We start from the raw sequence: 24,078 nt of genomic DNA, 5'->3' as shown, positions 1-24,078 counted from the left end.
CAGATGTCTGTGTGGGGCGCCACTCCTCGCACAAACTAGAGCAATGTGTGATTAAGTGCCTTGCTCAAGGCACAAACACGCTGCCACAGCTATGGGAGGCTTAACGTATGACAAGCGTTTGATGGCTCTGGGCCCATACACAATGTATCCAAAGGGATGCTGTGGGGTGAGGTGCGCATTGAGACTTCCCAGAGACCGAAGGACCTGGACAGACTGGACGTGGGGAAGCTGCGTCCATTTGTGGGAGAGTCTAACATCTGAAGGTGCAGCCTTTGTGCCAACTACAAGTCACAAGTGTGACTGGACTCTCCCCATTTACCTGGATGGAGTTAGTCCATGCACTCCACATCCACCACATTACCTCCCCCCTGCATCTACAAGTCAGGAGTGTGATGGGACACTCCCCACTTACCTGGGCTAAGTTAGTTCATGCACTCCACATCCACCACATTACCTCCCCTGCCCCATCTATAAGTCAGGATTGTGAAGGGACTCTCCCCACTTCTTTTTAAATTAAGTGCAATCGTGAACAATAGCCAGATCAGATGTGCTGATCAAGTCAACTCATTCTCAAAGAAAACTCTGATAGGCCAATCAGATGGTTCACTGCTGCTCAGCGATAGAACACAAAAAAAGCATGTGTACCATTAAGAAACATTAAAGAATAGTAGAAATACTGGAGTCATGATGATCATGATGAGGTCTGCTGGAGAGAGACATTTATACACATGCTTACCTCCATAATTCGAAGATATTGAAGGATAAGGTTGCAGGGTGACAAAACGTGGCAGGAGCACTTGGAACTAAAAACTAATCCCTACTGGGAGGAAACAGCGCCTGTTCTTTCCACACTGTTCTCCAGCAGCTTAAGGACGAAGTCCAGCCGGAACGTAACTCACAAGCACTCTTGAAAGTCAGGTATTAACCCTACCTACCAACAACCAAGCATTGCCATCCCGGTCCCTTACCTGGGTGGGGTTAGTCCAAGCAGTCCACATCCACCACATTGCCTCCCCGCATCTACAAGTCAGGAGTGTGATCTCCCTCCACCAAAGTGGGTGCAATGTCTGCAGAACGGACAGCAGTTCCACGCCAGGGGCTACTCTGCCAACCGTTTCTGAACTCGACCCACTTCTGCCGAGGGCTGCGGGCACAGGGAAGCAGCCCTCTCCTACATCTCCATCCAGATATCTATTGGACGTTCCTTCATAATAGCTGGGTCTACATTATGGAGCCCCGTCCTCTCGCAGCCCCTTCCCCACACTGATTGTGGCAGGTAAAGTGGGGTGGCAGTTCACCACAACCCTCTCGAGGAGGTAGATTGGTTGGTACGTGCAATAAATGTTGGTGAGGTCGAGAGTCCGAAGGGTCTCGGCCTGAAACGTCGACTGCGCCTCTTCCTATAGATGCTGCCTGGCCTGCTGCGTTCACCAGCAACTTTGATGTATGTTGCTTGAATAAATTACTTATTTAATTGTGGTGTGGCCGAAGCTGTTTCAGTAATATATGCACAACCTTCGTATTAATCTATGCATATTAATAAGATCAATACGAATATTTATTAGCGCCATCCACCGTTGCTGTGCCTGGGCCAAACCACGCGTCCTTTGAAAGGAAGTCAGTAAAACGCTACTATAAGTGTACGGGCATTAAATAATGCATCTTTTTTTGTAATTTTCACATTTCTTATTTTTAGTAGAATGCATTGATTCTATTTTAAAATGAGATTTAAAAAATATACAACAGGTGGTGCTGGTACGTCACCCTCCTGGAGGAATAGGAAAACCTAGTGCGCAGGCGCATTTGCGGCAGCGGCCACTGGACGCGCAGGCGCAGACGGGAGAGGGGTGGGTAGGTGAGGGCGGTCCCCAGAACGGCGCAGGCGCAGTGGGTGGCGGCGGCCGTTGGGATTCAAAGCAGGGAAGGAGAAACCGGTCGGACCGGGAGACGATGGCGGCGGCGGCTTTCCAGCGCTCGTTCGATCCCGAGGACCACGAGCTGGACAAGGGATTCCGGCTGACGGCTCTCTCCGATCTGAAAGGATGAGGCTGCAAGGTCCCGCAGGAGGTGCTGCTCAAACTCCTGCAGGGACTCGAGCCGGAGCCGCAGCCCGACACCGGGGCTGGCGGCGACGACGACAACAGCCAGTTCCTGGGCACCGTCATGCCGCGGATCGGTGAGGACCCCTTCTCGCCCCCTTTTCCCCCTCCCCTACACCCTTGACCTCGGCCTCCCTTGGCATGCGAGAGTGCGGCTTGTGGAGCCGCCGGGCCTCGGAGCCGCCTACCGGCCAATCGAGGTACCCATTGTGCGATAGACAGACAGAGCAGCCAATGGGGGGAATGAACGTCTATTTGATCGATGGCTGGCCGAGCCACCCAAAGGCGTCGGTGCTTGATTGACAGCAACCGTACTCAGTGGCGCCGCCAATCATCGGGGGCGAGAGCCCAGGTACGAAGGGGATTGGTCTGATACCCCGAGGCGGGTGTTCAGGCTCAGGTGATGGGGCAGGGCGTGAACGCACCCTTTGCCCCAGATGGAATCCAGGGAGGAATTTGGACTCCAGGGACCATCGATCCCCGTCACTGCAAATGCCCCTATCAGAATATTGCTCCTTGCCTCGTTTTTGGATGTTCCCCAGCCAGGGGGAGAGGAGCCTGGGTGGGGGTGGGCAAGATCTCGGGAAAGCAGCCCGATCTATGCTGAACTGGAGGAGGACTTTGCCCCAGGAAAATGGCGAGGTTGTGGTTTGGTGGAGGGGACCTACCCCCCCCGAACAGGACTGCCATTTACCCGAAAGGTTGGCCACCCATTTGCCCTCTCCCGAATTTAAAGAGTGGAGTCTCAAAAAAATTCTGGGGGGTGGGGGAAGAAGTGGGGTGATTGCAGTAATTTGTCAACTGGAGGGTCTATCCAATCTCCCACCCTCTCTCGTCCCTGCTCACATTGCTGCCGTGAACACTTGAGCCATGTAAGATTGAGTTTTCTCTTGATGGGTTCTCAGGTGGTTGTAGAGGCTATATATTCTGGTGCAGTGTACTCCCCACACCATGCATCTCATTGCCCTGAGGACTGTGTAGCCGGCTAGGTGCTGGGACTGCGGGGGAACAGTGCCGCCTGCATTTCATGCACATTCTGCAGCACTGAAGTGGTTTCCCCTGCATATCTTTGCGCAATAGCTCCCCAGGCATTCTGTCAGTCTTTGCATTTTCTCCCGCCTGTGGGAACTCTTGAGCAACACTGACAAAATGCTGGAGGAATCCACCAGCCAGCGTCTGTGTAGGGGAATAAACAGTCAACATATTGGAATGAGGCATTTCAATCTTCAAAGTAAACTTGCTGTGAAAGTGCATATATGTCAGCATACATAGCCCTGGGATTCATTTCCTTGCAGGCACTCACAGCAGAACAAAGAAATACAAAAGCATCAGTGAAAAACTAAGTAAAAACACAAGTAAAGGGGGACAAGAAACAATGTGCAGAAGAAGACGAGTTACAAATACAGAAACCAAAAATAAATAATATTGAGAACTTCTTGAAAGCAAGTCAAGAATTGTCCACGGTTGTGGAATCAGTTCAGTGTTGGGGTGAGTGAAGTTATCCACAATGCTTCAGGAGCCTGATAGTTGAGGGGTAATAACAGCTCCTGAACCTGTGGTGAGGGACCTGAGGCTCCTGTACCTCCTTCCTGATGGTTGAGGGGTAATAACTGTTCCTGAACCTGTGGTGAGGGACCTGAAGCTTCTGTACCTCCTTCCCAATGGGAGCAGCGAGGAGAGCGTGAACTGGATGGTGGGGGTTGTTGATGGACGCTGCTTTCTGTAACTGTGCTCTTTGTAGATGTGTTCAATGGTGGGAGGCTTTGCCTGTGATGGACTGGGCTGTGTCCACTACTTAGGCTTTTCCGATCTTGGGCATTGGTGTTTCAATTACCAAACCCCATTATCAAAGAGTCGCCGTTCTAATGAAGGGTCTTAGCCTGAAATAACGACAGTTTATTCTGCTCCGTAAACGGTGAGCTCCTCCAACATTTTGTGTGTGTTGTACCTGTAGCAAGCTTTTTGCAAATGTTGACTGAAATGGGGGCAATTTAGATACATGGCCAACATTGTCCCCTCAAATGTCTGCTGGCAGTAGGAACTCCCCTCTCAGCAGCCAGCATTAGGTTTCGCACCCCACCCGTCCCCTGCTGCGCGGCTCGTTCTCAGGGCTCGGACTGACACTACCTGACCGTCTGTTGCAGGGATCGGGATGGATTCCTGCGTGATCCCACTGCGGCATGGCGGTCTCTCCCTTGTACAGACCACAGACTTCTTCTACCCGCTGGTCGATGACCCCTACATGATGGTAGGTTGCCGGTGTTACCCTGTGTCGTCTTTCCATTGGGTGGGGCAATCTGTTCACTTCACAGTTTCCTTTGATACATCCAGCTACTGAACCACATCCTGAGCAGCTCTGGGCACCACGTCACAGATGTCAACTTGCAGGATGCACTGTATTAGGGTGAAGTGTGAACTGTCACTGTATAACACCGGGGTGCGAGTCTGTCACTATATCTCAGTGGTGTATGCTACTGGTGGGACGGGTCCATCACTGCATAACACCTGGGTATGGTAAGGGTGGGCCCGGGTCAGTCAGTGTATAACACCAGGGTACAGTACCGGTGGAGATGCGTGTGACAGTGTATAACACCGGGGTACGGTACTGGTGGGGATGGGTCTGTCACTGTATAACACGGGGTACGGTACCGGTGGGGATGGGTCTGTCAGTGTATAACACTGGGGTACTGTACCGGGGGGGGGGGACAGGTCTGTCACTGTATAACACTGGGGTACGGTACCGGTGGAGATGGGTCTGACACTGTATCACACTGGGGTTTGGTACCAGTGGGGACGGGTCTGTCACTGTGTAACACCAGGGTACGGTACCGGTGGGGATGGGTCTGTCACTGTATAACACCGGGGTACGGTACCAGTGGGGATGGGTCTGTCACTGTGTAACACAGGGGTATGGTACCGGGGGGACAGGTCTGTCACTGTATAACACTGGGGTACGGTACCAGTGGGGACGGGTCTCACTGTATGACACTGGGGTACGGTACCAGTGGGGACGGGTTCTGTCACTGTATAACACCAGGGGATGGTCTCTGACATTACCTTGCCTCACCCCTCACAGTTGAAGACCCATCTGCATCTGGTCAGTGCCTTGTCCTAACCGTGTCACTTCTCCCTCTGCCTTGCCCCAGGGCCGTATCGCCTGCGCCAATGTCCTGAGCGATCTCTACGCCATGGGCATCACGGAGTGCGACAACATGCTGATGCTGCTGAGTGTGAGCCAGAAAATGACAGAGAAGGTAAGGCTGCTGAGGGGAGAGCAAGGGAGCAGTGCCGAATGGCCTTCACATTGTACAGTGAACCCCAATGAATCACACCAAGATACTGGGGTGACCTTGTGGATGCAGCATCGAGACCAACCTAGCTGGATACATCCTGTCTTGATACAGGAACTACTATGCCTGTGATATGAGAAATTGCAGCCCCGTCTATCTCTTCTATCTGATACCCATTAACCTATTAAACATTGCAAAGACTAGATAGATAGATAGATATACTTTATTGATCCCAAGGGAAATTGGGTATCGTTACAACTGCACCAGCCAAGAATAGAGCATAAATATAGCAATACAAAAAACCACAAACAATCAAACAACAATATGCAAACTATGCCAGATGGAAATAAGTCCAGGACCAGCTTACTGGCTCGGGGTGTCTGACCCTCCGTGGGAGGAGCTGCAAAGTTCGATGGCCAGAGGCAGGAACAACCTCCCATGACGCCCAGTGTTGTATCTCGGTGGAATGTGGCCGGAGTCCAACAGCAAAAAGTTCAATATCCGGTCTACAAACACGTTCCTCGATCATAATATGACCAGGATTGCACCATCCGTTGTTAACCAGAACAGCAAGCCCCCAACTCCTTTACGCTTACCGCTGTCGGTGCACTTCCGGTCAGCCCGAACGGTCTGGAAGCCCTCCACGGAAAAGTTTTGGTCGGGTATGTCCTCGTGCAGCCCCTTTTCAGTGAAACACATAACACTGCTCTCCTGAAATGTTCAGGGGTTCACGGACACCTCAGTTAATGGTAAGGCTCCATGGCAAAAAAAAAATTGGGATAGAGTGGATGTTTCCAGTAGTGCGGGAGTCCAGGACCAGAGGGCACAGCCTCGGAATAGTAGGACGTCCCTTTAGAACAGAGAAGGGGGGAGCTTCTTTCTCCAGAGGGTGTTGAATCTATGGAATTCATTGCCCTAGATGGCTGTGGAGGTGAAGTCATTGGGTATATTTAAAGCAGAGGTTGTTAGGTTCTTGATTAGTAAGGGTGTCTAATTTAAAGGAGAATTGGTCGGGGGGTGGTTCCCATGGATAATTGGCACTGCTGCCTGTAAGGAGTTTGTACGTTCTCCCCATGACCATGTGGGTTTCCTCCCACAGTCCAAAGACGTACCTGTTGGTTGATTGGTCATTGTAAGTTGTCCCGTGATTAGGCTAGTCTTGCCGGGCAGCTTGAAGGGCTGGAAGGGTCTATTTAACACAGTGTCTCAATAAAATATATAATAAATCAGCCACGATGGAATAGCGGTGTAGACTTAATTCAGCTCCTTTGACAAGGTCTTCTCAGAGCCTCAGGAAAGCAGCCAGCGTTATGAAGGACCCCTCCCACTCTGGACCTTCTCTCTCTTCCCCTCCATCAGGCAGTAGATACAACTTCTGAAACACATTCCACCAGGCTGAAGCACAGATTCATGCCCGGCTGCTATTGAGACTCCCGAGTGGACTGTTCATACGCTCAGTGATGCATCTTTATCTCAGCCTACCTCATCCTGGAGTCTTTGCGATCCAGCGTTTTGAAAGTCAAGAATGAGGCATAGAACTTTGTTTCTGGGAATTGTAAAGTTTGATGTTGAAAGCTTGCAGCAAGCTGTGGTCCAGGGGACTTGGGAATGCTCATGGGCGATTCACAGAAGGTCAGTTTATCAAGGTTATACTGGACGTCAAATACTTCTGAAATTGTTGCTTCCTTAGGTAGACCACATGAAGCTGAACACACATAGATTACTTGTATCATGTAGGAATTTGGAGAAATAAATTAACTTTTGAATATAATTTGGATGCGTATCATGGATATGGAGGGCTAATGTCCAGGTGCATGTTGATGGGTCCGGGCAGGATAACGGATCGCTGTGGACCAGATGGGCCTGTTTTTGTGCTGTAGTGCTCTTGGCCGTAAGGTTTGGCAGACCAAAGAGCACCTTTCATCGAGCCGATGATCTTCCAGGCACTCCAGACATTCGTGTCTGCACCCCTGCTGGAAGATATTCCGTCGAGTGGAGAGTCCTCTAAGTCACAAGGACCCGGTCTGCAAGGAGGCAGGTGCTCACCTCAGCCCCATCACAGCCGGCCCAGGGAGAGCCCCCGCTCCGGAGGGGCGGGGGTTGAGATTCCAACTACGTGGGAGAGCTCCCCTCACTGCCGGGTGGGGCCTTGGTGCTTGCTCGTGTAATGCCCGATACTGACGGGGAGGCATTTAAGGTGGCCAGGGCAAAGTTCAAAGATGTGTGGGGTTGTCCTTTCACACAGATGTCTGGAATGGGATTGCAGGGCAGGTGGCGGGGGCAGATATGATAGAGGTGTTAAAGAGCCTCTTAAGCAGGAGCGCAAACGTGCAGAAGGTGGAAAGATATGGGCGTTGTGTATTAGGTCAGCATTTTATGCATCAAAACATCCAGTGAAATGCATCTTTTGTGCTGACGACCAACAGAGTCTGGGGATGTGTTGGGGACAGCCTCCAGTTTCATGTATTTCTTTGTTAAAAGACAGCACGGAATGGAGCCTTCTGGCCCTTCGAGCTGAGCTGCCCAGAAATCCCCAATTTAACCCTAGCCTAATCACAGGAAAATTTATAATAACCAATCAACCTGCCAACCAGTAGGTCTTCCGAACACGGGCGGCGGGGGGCAATACAGGCAGCGGCAGGAATTGAACCCGGGTCTTTGGAATGTGGGAGGAAACCCCCCCCAGGGGAACGTACAGACTCCTCTCAGCAGCGGGAGAGCGTTTCGCTAACCGCTACTGTGCTGCCCTAACTGAGAAGCTTCTAGAAAACATAGAATCGGCTATATCACAATTACTGGAAAATTCACTAAACAATTACGCATATATAGAGGTGATTGTGTAAACGTCACATGCAAGCATAGGAAAGTTAAATTGTCGGAAAAGTAACAATTCTGCACCCCAATCCAGCACGTGACAATAATAAATTTCTTCCCATAAAAGAATGGAAGTAGCCCGGGGTGGCGGTAGACCTGGAAGTCCAGGATGGACTGGTGAGGGTGCCCTCCTGCAAGGTGCGCCTGGGAGCGGCGCTGTTGGGGTGGGGGGCAGTTCTTGGAGCGGGGAGCAGTGCGACGGCGGTTAACGGCCTCTTCTGCCTCTGCCCACCACAGGAGCGGGACAAGGTGGTGCCCCTGATGATCCGGGGCTTCAAGGACGCGGCGGAGGAGGGCGGCACCTCGGTGACCGGCGGGCAGACGGTGGTGAATCCGTGGATCATCATTGGCGGGGTGGCCACCGTGGTGTGCCAACCCAACGAGTTCATCATGTGAGTTGGGCTAGCAGCACTAGTGTGCGTCTCTCACACTCTCTCTTTGGTAACGGGGTCTGCCAGAAGAGCCAGCAGCACTGATTGGCTGCCCCTCTCCATTCCGCCTTGTTTGTAAATTTTGTGCTCATAAATAATAGATTCAATTATTATTTAAATAATGAAAGATTACACTGTGCTGTTAAGCAGAGGGACTTGGGAGTGCTTGTGCAATGAATTGCAAAAGTTTGCTTAGCAGGTGCAATGGGATATCATTGCCAGAGGGACTGAGTTTAAGAGCAGGGAGGTTGTGCTGCAAATGTACGGGGTAGTTAGGGCGCACCTCGAGTACTGCGTGCAGTTCCGGTCTCCTTACTTGAGGGAAGATATACTGGCTTTGGAGGCACTGGTAAGTGAGATGGGAATCAGGGCACACAGCCTAATGATTTGGGGGGAGATGAGGAAGAACTGCTTTACCCAGAGAGTAGTGAATTTGTGGAATTCTCTGCCCAGGGAAGCAGCAAAGGCTACCTCACTAAATAGATTTAAGGCATAGAAAGAGAATTGAGGGTTATGGGGAAAACGAGCTGAGTATACAGCCAGGTCAGCCATAGTCCTGCTGAATGTCGGAGAAGGCTCGACAGGTCAGGTGGCCGACTCCTGCTCCATTTCTTACGTTCTGTTGCTGTTTCCCAAGGCCCGACAACGCGGTTCCGGGTGACGTGCTGGTGCTGACGAAGCCTCTGGGGACGCAGGTCGCCGTGAACAGCCACCAGTGGTTGGAGAACGTGAGTTGCGGGGCAGCGATGTGATGCGTTTGTGGGGGGAGGGGGAAAATGCGTGGGAGGGTGCCCCACGTCCAGTCCCCATCTTGGAGTATCCCCCTTTGCTGACTGACCCACGGACGAATAGCAGGTCTGACCTCGTCTTCAACTGGGGTGAGCTGCTGGTGATTCAGAAGGTCCACCCCAGCCCCAGGATCTCCACGTCCCGCTGATTCTGGCTGCTTACAGCTTTCAACCTCAAAGTGAAGCTTTGTGTGTGCACAGATGCAGTTTTAAAAAAAGCATGCTGCAGTCACAGGCACACAGAATACACAAGGACAGCATCAACAACACACACATTTCACCAGAAAGAGCAGAGTTAGAACAAAAAAAATCATCTTTTTTGTGCAAAGTAATCATAGTGATCTATACTGTTGCCTGTAGTATTCCCGGTATTCCCTGGAGTTCAGAAAAATGTGGGGTGGGGAATCTCATTGAAACCTATCGAATATTGAAAGCAACACACATAAAAATTGCTGGTGAACGCAGCAGGCCAGGCAGCATCTATAGGAAGAGGTACAGTCGATATTTTGGGCCGAGACCCTTCGTCAGGAATCTTGAAAGGCCTGGATAGAGTGGACGTGGAGAGGGTATTTCCTGTAGTGGGGGAGTCTAGGACCAGAAGATGGTGAATCTGTAGAATTTGTTGCCATGGGCGGAGGCCAGGTAATTTATTTAAAGTGGAGGTTGATAAGTTCTTGATTAGTTAGGGGATCAAAGGTTATGTGTAGAAGGCAGGAATAATAAATCAAAGGTAATAATTAATCGGTCATGATAGAACGGCAGAGCTGACTTGATAGGCTGAATGGCTTAATTCTATTCCTTATGCCTTATGATCTTACTGAGGTAGTGATTAGGGTTGTGTTGATTAGTGCATAGACTGTAGATCAGTACAGCACAGTATGGGCTTTCAGCTCATAAATACTGTACTGATGTATATAAAGCTACACAATGTACACAAAGAAAACATAATATAACCAATTCTTTCCACCTAGCCTTCCATTTTTCTATCGTCCACATTATAACCAATTCTTTCCACCTAGCCTTCCATTTTTCTATCGTCCACATTACCTGTCTAAGATTCTCTTCAATATTCTTTAATGTATCTGTCTCTACCGTCTCTCTTGGCAGCGCATTCCATGGACCCATAACTATCCCCTAAGTATTCCTCCTCTCACAAATGGATTTCCTCTGGTGTTGGTTACTGCTGCCCTGGGAAAAAGCTGCTGGCTGTCTACTCTCATCTGCACCTCTCATAATCTTGTACACCTCTGGCAAGTTGCCTCTCATCACCTTTTGCTCCAAAGAGAAAAGCCTTGGCTCCTTCAGCCTTTCCTCCGAAGTGGTGCTGTCTAATCTGGATAGATCTCCTCTGCAGCCTCTTGTTCAGAACCGAATAATTGAAGGGAAGAAGCTGTTCTTGAACAAAAAAAAACGTGGAGCAGTGCAGGGCCTTCAGCCCATGATATTGTGCAGGCCCCTTGACCTACTCTAAGATCAATCTAACCTTCCCTCTCACAGAACCTTCCCATTTTTCTGTCCTCCATGTGCCTATCTACAGGTCTCTTTAATGTCCTTAATGTATCTGCCTCTACCACCACCCTTGGCAACATATTCCATGCACCCACCACTCTGTGGGTTTAAAAAGAACCCTATACCTCCCTCCATTCACCTTAAAAGTATTCCCTCTTGTATTAGCCATGAGAAGAAGGCTGTCCACTCAGTCTAGCAGCCCTGTGAAACCACATCTTATCCTACTCTGCTCCAAGGAGAAAAGCCCTTTCCCCATAAAACATGTTCCCAAATCCAGGCAGCATCCCGGTAAATCTCCTCTGCCCGCTCTTGTTGCAGAGCCAATAGAAGGGTTCAAGAACCGAATGGTTAAAGGGAAGCAGCAGTTCCTGGTGGTGTGGGACTTCCTGCGTTTCCTCTGCCTCTGTTCTATCATAGAAAAGAGGTTTATTGCCGTCGTTCTGTCCCAAGTTTTGATTGCTCCGTCCTCGGCCAGGAGCTCCTCTCTCTGGGGATGGTGGTCGAAGTGTCCGGTTGGATTTTGTGTTGCCCACCCTTCAGCCCCCTGCTCTTCTCGAGCACTAACCCTGCCTCTCCCCTGTCTCTCCGCAGCCCGAGAAATGGAACAAGATCAAGCTGGTGGTCTCCCAGGAGGACGTGGAGCTGGCCTATCAGGAAGCCATGTTCAACATGGCCCGGCTTAACAGAACAGGTAACCCCCTCCATGCTGATCACCGCTCCTCCCCTACACGCCTCCGGGGCTGGGCAGGGCCTTTTCTCTGTAGATGTAATTGTGTAGTGTTCAGCACAGGACATCCTGTCGATATGATGGATCCCGTGAGATGGGTCTTGGGATTGGCAGGGGACTGTCGGCACTGGAAGTGGCCCTTCGTGCACAATGTTGTGTCAAACCTAGCTAGACTAATCCCTTCTTTCTATATATATCACCAACAACCAGGGTCAAATTCCCAGCATTGTCTGTAAGGAGTTTGTCCCATTGACCGTGAGGTCTCCTCTGCGTGCTCCATTGTCCTCCCACATTCCAAACAGACGGAGATAAGGGATAGGTCGTTCTGAACATGCTATGTTGGTACCAGAAGCTTGGTTGTTGACACAAAATGACGCATTTCACTGTGTGTTTCGATGTACATGTGACAAATAAAGCTAATTGGTTACACAATGTCTATATCCCTCCATTCTCTGCACGTTGGCGCTCCTATGATAAGAGGCTTTTAAACGCCGTCACTGCCCATTACCAACGTCCACCACCCTCTATGTGAAAGGACTTGACTGCACACATCTTTGATCGTTTCTCCAGTCACTGTTTCGTAGAAAACACAGAATAGTACAGCACAGTACAGGCCCTTCGGCCCACAATGTGCCGACCCTCAAACCCTGCCTCCCATATAACCCCCCACCTTAAATTCCTCCACATACCTGTCTAGCAGTCTCTTAAATTTCACTAGTGTATCTGCCTCCACTACCGACTCAGGCAGTGCATTCCACACACCAACCACTCTCTGAGTAAAAAACCTTCCTCTAATATCCCCCTTGAACTTCCCACCCCTTACCTTAAAGCCATGTCCTCTTGTATTGAGCAGTGGTGCCCTGGGGAAGAGGTGCTGGCTATCCACTCTATCTATTCCTCTTATTATCTTGTACACTTCTATCATGTCTTCTCTCATCCTCCTTCTCTCCAAAGAGTAAAGCCCTAGCTCCCTTAATCTCTGATCATAATGCATACTCTCTAAACCAGGCAGCATCCTGGTAAATCTCCTCTGTACCCTTTCCAATGCTTCCACATCCTTCCTATAGTGAGGCGACCAGAACTGGACAGTGCTCCAAGTGTGGCCTAACCAGAGTTTTATAGAACTGCATCATTACATCGCGACTCTTAAACTCTATCCCTCGACTTATGAAAGCTAACACCCCATAAGCTTTCTTAACTAGCCTATCCACCTGTGAGGCAACTTACAGGGATCTGTGGACATGTACCCCGAGATCCCTCTGCTCCTCCACACTACCAAGTATCCTGCCATTTACTTTGTACTCTGCCTTGGAGTTTGTCCTTCCAAAGTGTACCATCTCACACTTCTCCGGGTTGAACTCCATCTGCCACTTCTCAGCCCACTTCTGCATCCTATCAATGTCTCTCTGCAATCTTCGACAATCCTCTACACTATCTACAACACCACCAACCTTTGTGTCGTCTGCAAACTTGCCAACCTGCCCTTCTACCCTCTCATCCAGGTCGTTAATATAAATCACATTCGTATTGGACATGTTTCTAGCAAGCACAAAGGCCCCGCTTGGCTGGCAGTGAGAGGAGCTCTCGACGTCTGATCCTTCCTGTGTAGTGGGAATGTCAACCCCTCCCCAGCTCAAGCACATACCATCCTTGGGGACAGTGTGATGAGTTCAACCTGTTTGCAGACTGTGAATTTTCGTGAGGAAGCTCCTTGTCGAGATTTGTCCATACGCCCTCTGTGATGTTCCAGAGGGGACATCGGGTGAGGCTGGCACAGTGAGAGACTCTCTTTGACCTGCCTGAACTGTGCAGTCACAGAGCAATCCGGCTCATCTTGTTTGTGACAAGCTGTTACTCTGTCTCGTCCCATCGACCCGCAACCGGACCGTAGCCCTCCCATCCAGGTACCTATCCAAATATCTCCTAAAATGTTGAAATTGAACCCACTTCCACCACTTCTGCTGGCAGCTCGTTCTATATTCTCACCATCCTCTGAGTAAAGAAGTTCCTCGTAAATATTTCACCTTTCACCCTTCTTTTTGTAATTTATTTTTTATTGAATTTCACCGTCAAACATTTCCACAAGATGTATTTCAGATACTGTACATATATAATCGTATAATCATATTTGTCACAAATCTCCACATAATGCTTATCTGAGGTAAAGGAGAGGAAAGAAAGAACAATCGAAAGAAGAAAACTATGTACAGAGTAGGGAGTGATTTTTTTTTAACAACATATTCATTGACTTGTGAGAATAAAATCAGGCCTATGAGGTGTTATGTAGTTAAACCATTTTTTTCCAGTATGAATAAAATTGATCCAACTTATGATTAACAGATGTGGTTATCTTCTCCATTTTATAAATGTCCATTGTAATTTCCATCCATACATTTAAAATTGGGCTCTCCTGTGATAATCATTTCCTGGTAAGGGTCTTTTTACCAGCCACCAGCAGTACATTCATTAAATATTTATCTCTTTTCAACCTTCCTTGAGGTATATACCCAAAATATATGGTCTTATTCTCTAAGGGTATTTTACATTTAAAGATGTCTTGTAGGGCATTATGCATCCCACTCCAATAGTCTTTGATAACGGGGCATTCCCAGAAAATATGATAATGGTTTGCATTCTGATTTCCACAATTTCTCCAGCAAACAGGGGGGGTTACTATCATCGTTGGATTTCTGAGAGGGTGTAATAAAATGTCTTATTAAATTTTTCCACCCGAACTCCCTCCATTTCTGTGAACTGGTACACTTCCATTGATACCTCCATATTGTCCAGTCTTCCTCAGATATTATTATCCCTCCTTCCTTCTCCCATTTTGTTTTTCACCTTTCACTCTTAACCTATGAACTTTAGTTCTAGTCTCACCCTAGCTCAGTGGAACAAGCTTGCTTGTACTTACCCGATCTATCCCCCTTATAATTTTCTATATCTCTATCAAATCTCCCCTCTCCCTCCTGTGATCCTGTGAATAAAGTCCTCACCTATTCAACTGTTCCCTGTACCTCGGGTCTCGGCAACATCCTTGTCAATTTTCTGTGTACTCTTTCAGTCTTATTGCTATTTTTGCTGTAGGTAGGTGCCCAGAATGGTGCACTGGCCTCATCGATGTCTCATACAACTTTAATGTAGCATCCCAATTCCTGCTCTCAGTTCTCTGATTTATGAAGGCCAAGGTGCCAAAAGCCTTCTTTACGACCCCATCTACCTGTGACATCACTGTCAAGGAATTCTGGAATCTACCACACTCCTCAGTGCCCTACTGCTCTGTGAAAATCCTGCCCTGGTTTGTCCTCCCAAAGTGGAACACCTCACATGTCCACATTAAATTCCATTTGCCATTTTTCAGCCCATTTTCCAGCTGATCCTGGTCCCATTTCCAGCTTTGTAGCCTTCCTCGCTGGGCCGTACGCCCACAATCTTAGTGTCTACTGCAAAGTTGTTGATGCAGTTTAGCACACAATCATCCGGATCCTTGATATACTTTCCTTCATCTACGAGTCAGGAGTGTGACAGAACACTCCTCACTTGCCTGGGTGGAGTTGGTCCATGCACTCCATATCCGGCACATTGCCTCACTGCCATCTATGAGTCAGGAGTGTGACGGGACACTCCCCACTTGCCTGGGTGGAGTTGGTCCATGCACTCCATATCCACCACATTGCCTCTCCGCCATCTATGATCCAGGAGTGTGACAGAACACTCCCCACTTGCCTGGGTGGAGTTAGACCATGCCATCCACATTGAAGGCACACAGCACTTTATCTGTAATTGCAACACCACATTCTATTATGGCCTTTGCTTGATGTAATTGTGTTTGGCACTGATCTACACAGAAGTCACGCAGACCAAAGTTTCTCACTGTATTCCTCCACCCACAGCCGCTGGACTGATGCACACGTTCAACGCGCATGCGGCCACGGACATCACTGGCTTCGGCATCCTGGGCCACGCGCAAAACCTGGCCAAGCAGCAACGCAATGAGGTCTCCTTTGTCATCCACAACCTCCCCATCATCGCCAAGATGGCGGCCATCAGCAAGGCTTGCGGCAACATGTTCGGCCTCCTCCACGGCACGTCAGCGGAGACTTCTGGTGAGTAGGCAGGGAGCCCTGCCTTCCCCATGGGAGCCACGGTACTCACGGCGTCTCCTACCGGGGCGGGAGGGTACCAGCAGTATAGAAGAGCCATGGTCAGCGTTGATGTGGCGCGCCATAAGTCTTGGTTCTATGGCCTGTGTAATTAGTGCCCGCTCCTGCTGTGTGGGTGGGGGGTATGGAATCTAGGTGAATTGTGTTGACTTTATTTCTTAACTTCCTTCATTCACATGCATGAGGAGTAAAAATCTTTATGTTACGCCTCCATCTAAATGCACCATGTGCAATCATAGTAATTTATAATAATTCATAATTATTAGAATAGTCATCAGCGTGAGTTCATCAGTCTGATGGCCTGGTGGAAGAAGCTGTCCTGGGGCCTGTTGGTCCTGGTGTTTATGCTGCGGTACTGCTTCCCGGATGGTAGCAGCTGGAGCAGTTTGTGGTTGGGGTGACTCGGGTCCCCAGTGATCCTTCAGGCCCTTTTTACACACCTGTCCTTTGTAGTTGCCCTGAATCGTGGGAAGTTCACAACTACAGATGCTCTAGGCTGTCCGCACCAGTCTCTGCAGAGTCCTGCGATTGAGGGAAGTATAGTTCCCACACCAGGCAGTGATGCAGCCAGTCAGGATGCTCTCAATTGTGCCCTTGTAGAAAGTTCTTGGGATTTGGGGGCCCATACCAAACTTCAACTGTCTGATGTGAAAGAGGCGCTGTTGTGCCTTTTTCACCACACGGCTGGTGTGCACAGACCACGTGAGGCCCTCGCTGATGTGGATGCTGAGGAACTTGAATTCTGAACCCCAGATCCATTGATGTTAGTAGGGGTTAGCCTGTCTCCATTCTTCCTGTAATCCACAACCAGCTCCTTTGTTTTTGCGACATTGAGGGAGAGGTTGTTTTCTTGACACCACTGTGACCTGTAGGCACTGTTCTCTGTAGGCCGCCTCGTTATTGGTTGAGATAGGGCCAATCAATCTAGTGTCGTCGGCAAATTTAATTCGCAGATTAGAGCTGTGGGTGGCTACACAGTCATGGGTGTACAGGGAGTAAAGGAGGGGACTCAGTACACAGCCCTGAGGGGCTCCTGTATTGAGAGTCAAAGGGTTGGAGGTGAGGGAGCCCACTCTTACAACCTGCTGGTGATCTGACAGGAAGCCCAGGATCCAGCTGCACCAGGCAGGGTCCAGGCCGAGGTCTCTGAGCTTCTTGTCGAGCCTGGATGGAACTTTGGTGTTGAATGCTGAACTGCAGTCCAAGAACAGCATTCTCACATAAGCATCCTTCTTCTCCAGGTGTGTAAGGATGGTGGGTAGAGCACTGGCTATTGTGTCATCTGTCGACCAGTTGTGTTGTAGGTGAATTGTAGGGGGTCCAGTCTGGGTGGTAGCAAGCTGCAGATGTAATCCTTGGCCAGCCTCTCAGAGCATTTGCTTATTATTGAGGTGAGTGCGACAGGACACCAGTCGTTCAGGCATGTTACCTTGGTCTTTTTGGGTACAGGGACAATGGTGGATAATTTGAAGCAGGAGGGCACTCTACACTGGGAGAGGGAGAGATTAAAAATGTCTGTAAGCACACCTGCCAGTCCTGAGTACTCTCCCTGGATGCCGTCCGGTCCCGCAGCCTTGCGACTGTCCACTCGTTGGAAACATCGGCGTACCTCGGCCTCAGAGATGACCGGGTTGCAGGTTGTAGCGGTGGCTTTCCTCGGAGGCTCCGAGTTGGCGACATCGAACCGAGCGTAAAAGCGATTGAGCTCATCTGGGAGAGAGGCCACAACGTTGGCGGCACCGCGATGTTTGGCTTTGAAGTCCGCGATGGTATCCAGCCCTCGCCACAAGCCACGTGTGAGTCTTGACTCAATCTTCTTATATATTTTTTCGCGGCCTTGATAGCTTTGCGCAGATCATAGCTGCTTTTCTTGAGCTCCAGTTGATTGCCAGCGATGTAAGCTCGATGTCGCGCTGTAAGTGCTGCTCACACGGAACTATTGATCCAGGGTTTCTGGTTCGGGAAGACCCTGACTGACTTGTGGGAGACAACATTGTCGATGCACTTCCGGATGAAGCAAGTGACTCCTTCTGTGAACTCAGGAGGTATTCCCATCATGGAAGACATTCCAGTCGACGTCATGGAAGTAGTTCTGCAGCATGGAGTCCGATTGATCAGACCAACACTGGACGGTTTTAACTATGGCCATGGAGTCCGATTGATCGGACCAACGCTGGACGGTTTTAACTATGGCTGCCTCTTGTTTCAGCTTCTGCCTGTACGTTGGCAGGAGCAGGATCGAAGAGTGGTCTGATTTTCCAAAAGCTGGGCGAAGGAGAGCTTTGTAAGCGCTGCGGAAGGGGGTGTAGCAGTGGTCAAGTGTGTTACCGCCGCGAGTGCTCACCTGGATGTGCTGACGAAACTTCATTGAGACTTTCGTCGGTGACGCTCGATTGCAGTCGCCGGCGACGATGAAGGCAGCCTCTGGGTGTGCAGTCTCCAGCGTGTTGATGGTCTCGTAGAGTTCCTTGAGAGCCAGGTCAGTATCAGCCTGCGGTGGAACGTACACCGCTGTGATGATAACAGCCGTGAACTCCCTACGCAGCCAGTAGAGTCTGCACAGCAGCCCCAGGTATTCCAGGTCTGGGGAACAGAAGGATTTGAGTGCATGCGAAGTCCGGGGGTCGCACCGAGCATTGTCGACCCCTCCTCCTTTACTCTTCCCAGTGAAGTTTTTCAACCTGTCTGACCAGAACAGGGAGAACCCAGGGGGCTCGATGGCACGTTCCGCTATCTCTTCTGTCAGCCGGGTCTCCATGAAGCACAGAAGTCTGTGGGGGTGGGGCGGGGGAATAAGCCGACCCAGACTTTGTGAACGAGTTGTGGAGGAGGGTCGTGCGGCAGATGCTGGGGTCCTTGAGCGTTGCCACATTCTAATGGCTCCATCTCTCTCTCCTCTCCCCTCCGGGAGCGCAGGCGGCCTGCTGATCTGCCTGCCCCGGGAACAGGCGGCTCGCTTCTGCGCCGAGATCAAGTCGCCCAAGTACGGCGAGGGCCACCAGGCCTGGATCATCGGCATCGTGGAGAAGGGCAACCGGGCAGCGCGCATCATCGACAAGCCCAGGATCATCGAAGTGGCACCCCGTGGCGCTGCCTCGCCCCAGGACAACAATGCCAGCGCCAGCCCTGAGACCCCCTCGTAAGGGGGGGCGGTGGGAGGGAGTGGGCGGTGACCTGCAGGGTGAGGCCCTGTCCCTCATGGTTGCACCTCCCTCTGCCCTTCCCTTTGACACTCAGATCCCTCCTACTGCCTGAAATTTTTATTTTAAAACCATTGGCCTTTCCTCCTCAAAGCAACTGAATGCCAGAGCAAGGGTTTCCCCTTTGTGAGCCTTCCTTTTACCCTGTTGTTTCTATTTCCCTTTGTTTTCTGTATTGTAAGACCCCACACACTTTCCCCTCCCCCAGGGGCTCAAAGGGGGGGCCAGCCAGCTGAGAGAGAGTGGAGTGTAGCAGAGATCCACACAGCCACCATAGCGTGCATCTCCTGTGTTCACAATTACCCCCCCGAGGATCTTCCTTCAGTTATGTGCGGAGAGGGCGTGTCAGGGACGGAGAGCCCAAATTACCTCAAGCCTCAGACTCGGCTCCTCCTCGCCGGGCCGTGAGCGAGTTTGGGGGACAGAGAGGGGTTGAATGTGTTTTCACGAGTGTGGGAAGCTGGGCTTTGTGTTCACTTAAAAGAGCAAGTCGCTCTGCAGCCCCTTCCTTCTGGGGTCTAGGTTTGGACATTGGGCTCCCCTCCTTCCTTGTGTTAGTAGTGCTGGGGATTATCTGAGCCCACCCCCTCCCTGTCCTTCAGACAGCCATACCTCTCTTCCCTGCCTCCTCCCGCAGACACCTGAGGTGACTCTCCAGCAAAGGGGGAGAAGTTGTCTCTCCCTCCCCACTACCCTCGGTATAACTGGGGACAGGGTCCAGCTCTGGGATCCTGGGTTTTAAAGCAAAAGAGACTGACGCCCTCTTTTTCTTTTCTCGGCCTCGTTTACCCCACACCCCACCCAACCCCACCCAACCCCACCCCACCCCGCCTTCCCCAAGCCAAGTAACTACATCGGTGATCCCCTTCAATAGGCTGACAGTGATTTAACCGTAGAGTGCAGAGTTAATTATGTGTAGGTGTGAATTTGAAATCAGGGTTTTCTGATAATTGTACAGGGTTCTGTTGTTCAAAAGAAAAATACCCCACCAATCAGTTTGCTGCAGTGTGCGTTTTCCCTTCCCTCCAAACCCCCCACATCGTCGCCTTCTGCAGCATAGGCGCTCCCTGCTTCCTTTCCACACCCACCCCCCCCACACCCCACCCGCCACCCCTCGTTCCTTGCCCTTGATTGAGCAGCAGGGGCAGGGGGTGAGGGAAGGGCGGGAGGGAGATGGGCGGGAGAGGGATCGCCTGCCGTTGACCCGCAGCTCCGTTGGACGCCAGCCAAGCCCCTCTGCGAATGAAGCCGACCCCCGCAAAGCCCGCCTGGTGACAGGGGGCTGGGAGGATGGCCGACACGGCGAGCCGAGAGGGGTGGGGTACGTCCAGGCCTGCGCATCAACGGCCATGGGTACTTGCCCTACTACTGTCAATCAAAGTAACGGACCAATAAATGAATTTTTTATATAATCTCCCGAGTTTGTGTTTCTTGCTGCTGAAATGTGTGGGTAGCCATGTAACTGGGGTGTTTTAAAATACATTTATTATCAAAATATGGATAAATTCTACAACCTTCAGATTCATCTCCTTGCAGGCAGCCACAAAACAAGAAACTTGAAAGAACCCAATTTAAAAAAAACATTTAAAGTCCAATGTGCAGAGAGAGGGAAAGAGAAACAAATTGTGCAAACAGTAAAGCAAACGGCAGCATTCAGAACGAAAGTGAGTCTTCCGACACAAAGCCCAGAGCCGACCCATAGCCTCAGTTCATCACACAGCCGTGCATGTCGTCGCGGACCTTGCAGACACGAAGCCTGGAGCAGGACACAGCTTCAGTTTTGGTTTCAGTGCTACGGAGAACGAGTGTACATCACAAAGCAGCAAGCAGAACCGGCCCAACCCTCGCATTGCCTTTTCAGATCTGGCCCGGCGTTTATATGGTCCAAACATCAGCTCGGACCCAGGCCATACCGCATCAATACACTTTGGGACTGGACCCTGCGGTCATGTTCCAGTCCGTGCCCAACCTTCCCAAATCATCCTGGCACTTAGATCGATCCAGTCTTGCTCCCGGTTTCAGTGCCGGGACTCTGGAGTTCCTCCACTCCAACTCTGTTGCGAATGTGCCTCGACCTTTCTTCGACTTACAATTGTACCAGCACGCCTTGGCCTTCAAGACCACCTCGCCTTTGGTGACCTCTTCATTGTTTGCGGTGATCGTTTACAACAATTTTCCACAGAAAAAGTGTCATTAACAAAGTATTTAGTTGTGTTTCTTGCTTTATGAACCACCAGTAAGCTGACACCCATCTTCAGTAGTGCCATCTTAAACCAAAAGCCTCAACTGATTAAAGTCACTTATCTCTTCCAGTCAGTGAGAGAGAAAGACTGAGAAACATGTCAGTCACCGGCCAGTGTATAGATCTTCCCACTGCAAGAGAGGGACTGAGAGACACTGGTCAGTGTGTAGATTCCCCCTGAGAGACACCGGTCAGTATACAGATCTCCCTCTGAGGGAGAGGGACTGAGACACTCCAGTCAGTGTACAGATCTGCCCCCTTTGAGAGGGAAGGATTGAGAGACATCGGTCAGTATACAGATCTCCCCTGAGGGAGAGGGACTGCGAGACACTGGTTTGTGTGTAGAGTTCCCATCAGGAGAAAGGGACTGAGAGAGGCCGGTCAGGGTGCAGATCTCCCCCTGAGAGACACTGGTCTGTGTATAGATTTCCCATCAAGAGAGAGAGACAGGCAGCATCAGTGGACATTGGAACTGTTTTTGGCTGATTGACCTTGACAGCACTGGGAATATTTATGAAACTCTGGCATGTTTTAACTTGGAGGGAAGTGGGAGCTCTCAAGAGCCTGGTTGATGTGCAATACATTGGAGAGTGATGGGAAATGGATGCCGCCTAGTGATACTGACAGGGTTGTGAAGTCTTATTTGAGGAAGTTTGTCTGGGGAACAAGAGTGGAGAGGGGAACTAAAAATAATGCTGGCATCTCGGTTGACATCATATTGAAATGTGCCGGGGGGGGGGGGTTGTGTCTAGCTGGGAATGGCAAGATGGTCAAAAAAAACTTATAGATACTGGAAGTTCTGGAAATGTCCAGCAGACCAGGTGGCAACCATGATTTCCTTTTTCTTCAAACCAATGACTGCCTCATTCCTCCCATTTTGTCTGGAAAGTAATTGAATTGCCAGCCCTTTGCCTAACATGCCACTTGGACACTTCCAATATTCCTGGCTTTCACGCCCAATAACAAACTGGATTGGCAGGTTACCTGAAGCTGGTGACTGGGGCATCAGGTTCTCTCTCTGAGGTTTGCCCTCTGCGTTGGAGATCCGCTACTTAAGTTCATCTTAGGAATGTGACTTTAATTCTGATACTTTCTCCCCCTCACACCTCCACACCCTGGTTCAACAGAACTTAATCCCAGAAGTGCAGCATCTACCCAGGTGCGGTTCACAACCCTCAGAGCATCGAGCAGGGTGCTGGCTGCTGAGTCTCAGACGTTTCAGATAACAAGCCAGTCCAGTTTTCCCAGCGCAGGAACAGCAACAAAACAGCCGAGGATCGTTTGGCAGGTCAGGCAGCATCGGCGGTGGTGGGGTCTGTGGAAGAGGGAGGGGCCGAATGGAAGCCCTTTCTTATTAGGCGGATGGGGTGCAGGCTATCAGCTGATTGCTTCTGAAATCCAGGAATCGGAAACTTATTTTCTAATCATTCTGATCTGCCTCCATTTCACATCTTGTTTACAAGTGCTGCTGACATGCTTTGCATTCCAGTTCCTAGTTGAGATATCCAGCACCGCCTCCTTCTGCGAGATCAGAGAATGCTGAAAACACTCGGCAGGTCAGGCAGCATCTCTGGAGGGAAGGGGAACTGTGTCAGCCTTTGGGCTGAGGACTCCTTTCCGGCATGGAAGTGAACGCTTCGGCCTATCTGTACTCTGGCCAAGATTCCCATCCACACTCGTGTCACTTGGACCATATCACCCAAAAGCAGAGTTCCTCTGTGAGAGATCATGATAAAAAAAGTGTTATTTGGTCTAAGCACAATGTGCTCGCAGTGCTGGGGAGTGACAGAGCAGCCCCATTAGCAATCTGTTAGCGGTCTCTCAGCCCAGGTTGGCAGTGTGCAGTAGGACCGTGTTTGCTTGAGTCTGGTCTCAGTTTTGGACAGGAGATAGGGGAGGCAGTTGACGATTGGTGAGCGCTGTACTGCATGGAGGGGAGGATGGCAGGCTGATAATTGGTGGGAGCTGAGGGTTGTTTCCGAGCATTGAATGGACCGGCCCTATTTGGGCTGTGACATCAGCCTCTGCCTACTGAATTACCTCCCCCAACTTCCTCTTGTGTGCCACCGACTTACTAATGGGAGTGAACAAACTTCCAGTGTAGTAAAATATTGGAGGGAAATTTTCATTCTAAAGATGGTCCAGTGTGGCAATTTTTGAAGAGGAGGTGTGAGATGGAAGAGGATGATTCTAGGCCTAGGCCTACAGACAATTCTGGTAAGGTTAATGGTAACCTCTCGTCATCTTATACACTTCTCATCCTCCGTCACTCCAAGGAGAAAAGGCCAAGTTCACACAACCCATTATCATAAGGCATGCTTCCCAATCCAGGCAACGTCCTTGTAAATCTCCTCTGCACTCTCTGTAGCATCCACATCCTTCCTGTAATGAGGTGACCAAAGGTCTTATTATAGCTGTAACATTACCTCACAGTTCAAAGTAAAAATGATCAGAGTACATACACGTCACCACTAACAACCTTGTGAGCAGCTTCCAGCTCCTCGGCATTAACATCTCAGAGGCCCTACCTTGAGTCCAATATGTTGATGCAATCACAAAGAAGGCATGTTTCTGGCTCAGTTCATTATGAGTTTGAAGAGATTCATTATGTTGCCAAAAACGCTTGTGAATTTATACAGATGTACGATGGAGTGCGTTCTGACTGGTTTCATCACTATCTGCTATTCAGACCAAACATCAGAAGGGGGAAGAAATGTGATTTAAGTGACTCTGGCAGTGGAATTTACTGACCTCC

The 24,078-nt window shown here is 50.1% G+C and overlaps 1 protein-coding gene across 1 annotated transcript; it reads left to right on the top strand.

The window, feature by feature from the left end:
* The first annotated feature begins 1,867 nt into the window (after window positions 1-1,867).
* Window positions 1,868-20,481, top strand: LOC134339108 (selenide, water dikinase 1-like). Its single transcript, XM_063035420.1, has 8 exons — window positions 1,868-2,176; window positions 4,244-4,347; window positions 5,246-5,353; window positions 8,501-8,655; window positions 9,332-9,422; window positions 11,583-11,682; window positions 15,612-15,824; window positions 18,798-20,481. The coding sequence occupies exons 1-8, from the start codon at window positions 2,164-2,166 to the stop codon at window positions 19,022-19,024; spliced, it is 1,011 nt and encodes a 336-aa protein (XP_062891490.1). The 5' UTR covers window positions 1,868-2,163; the 3' UTR covers window positions 19,025-20,481.
* Window positions 20,482-24,078: the final 3,597 nt, after the last annotated feature.

Source organism: Mobula hypostoma, chromosome 28, assembly GCF_963921235.1.
Source record: "Mobula hypostoma chromosome 28, sMobHyp1.1, whole genome shotgun sequence".
Classification (NCBI taxonomy): Eukaryota; Metazoa; Chordata; class Chondrichthyes; order Myliobatiformes; family Myliobatidae; genus Mobula; species Mobula hypostoma.
The sequence above is the reverse complement of the archived record's forward strand: the minus strand, read 5'-3'. Positions and strand labels throughout refer to the sequence as shown.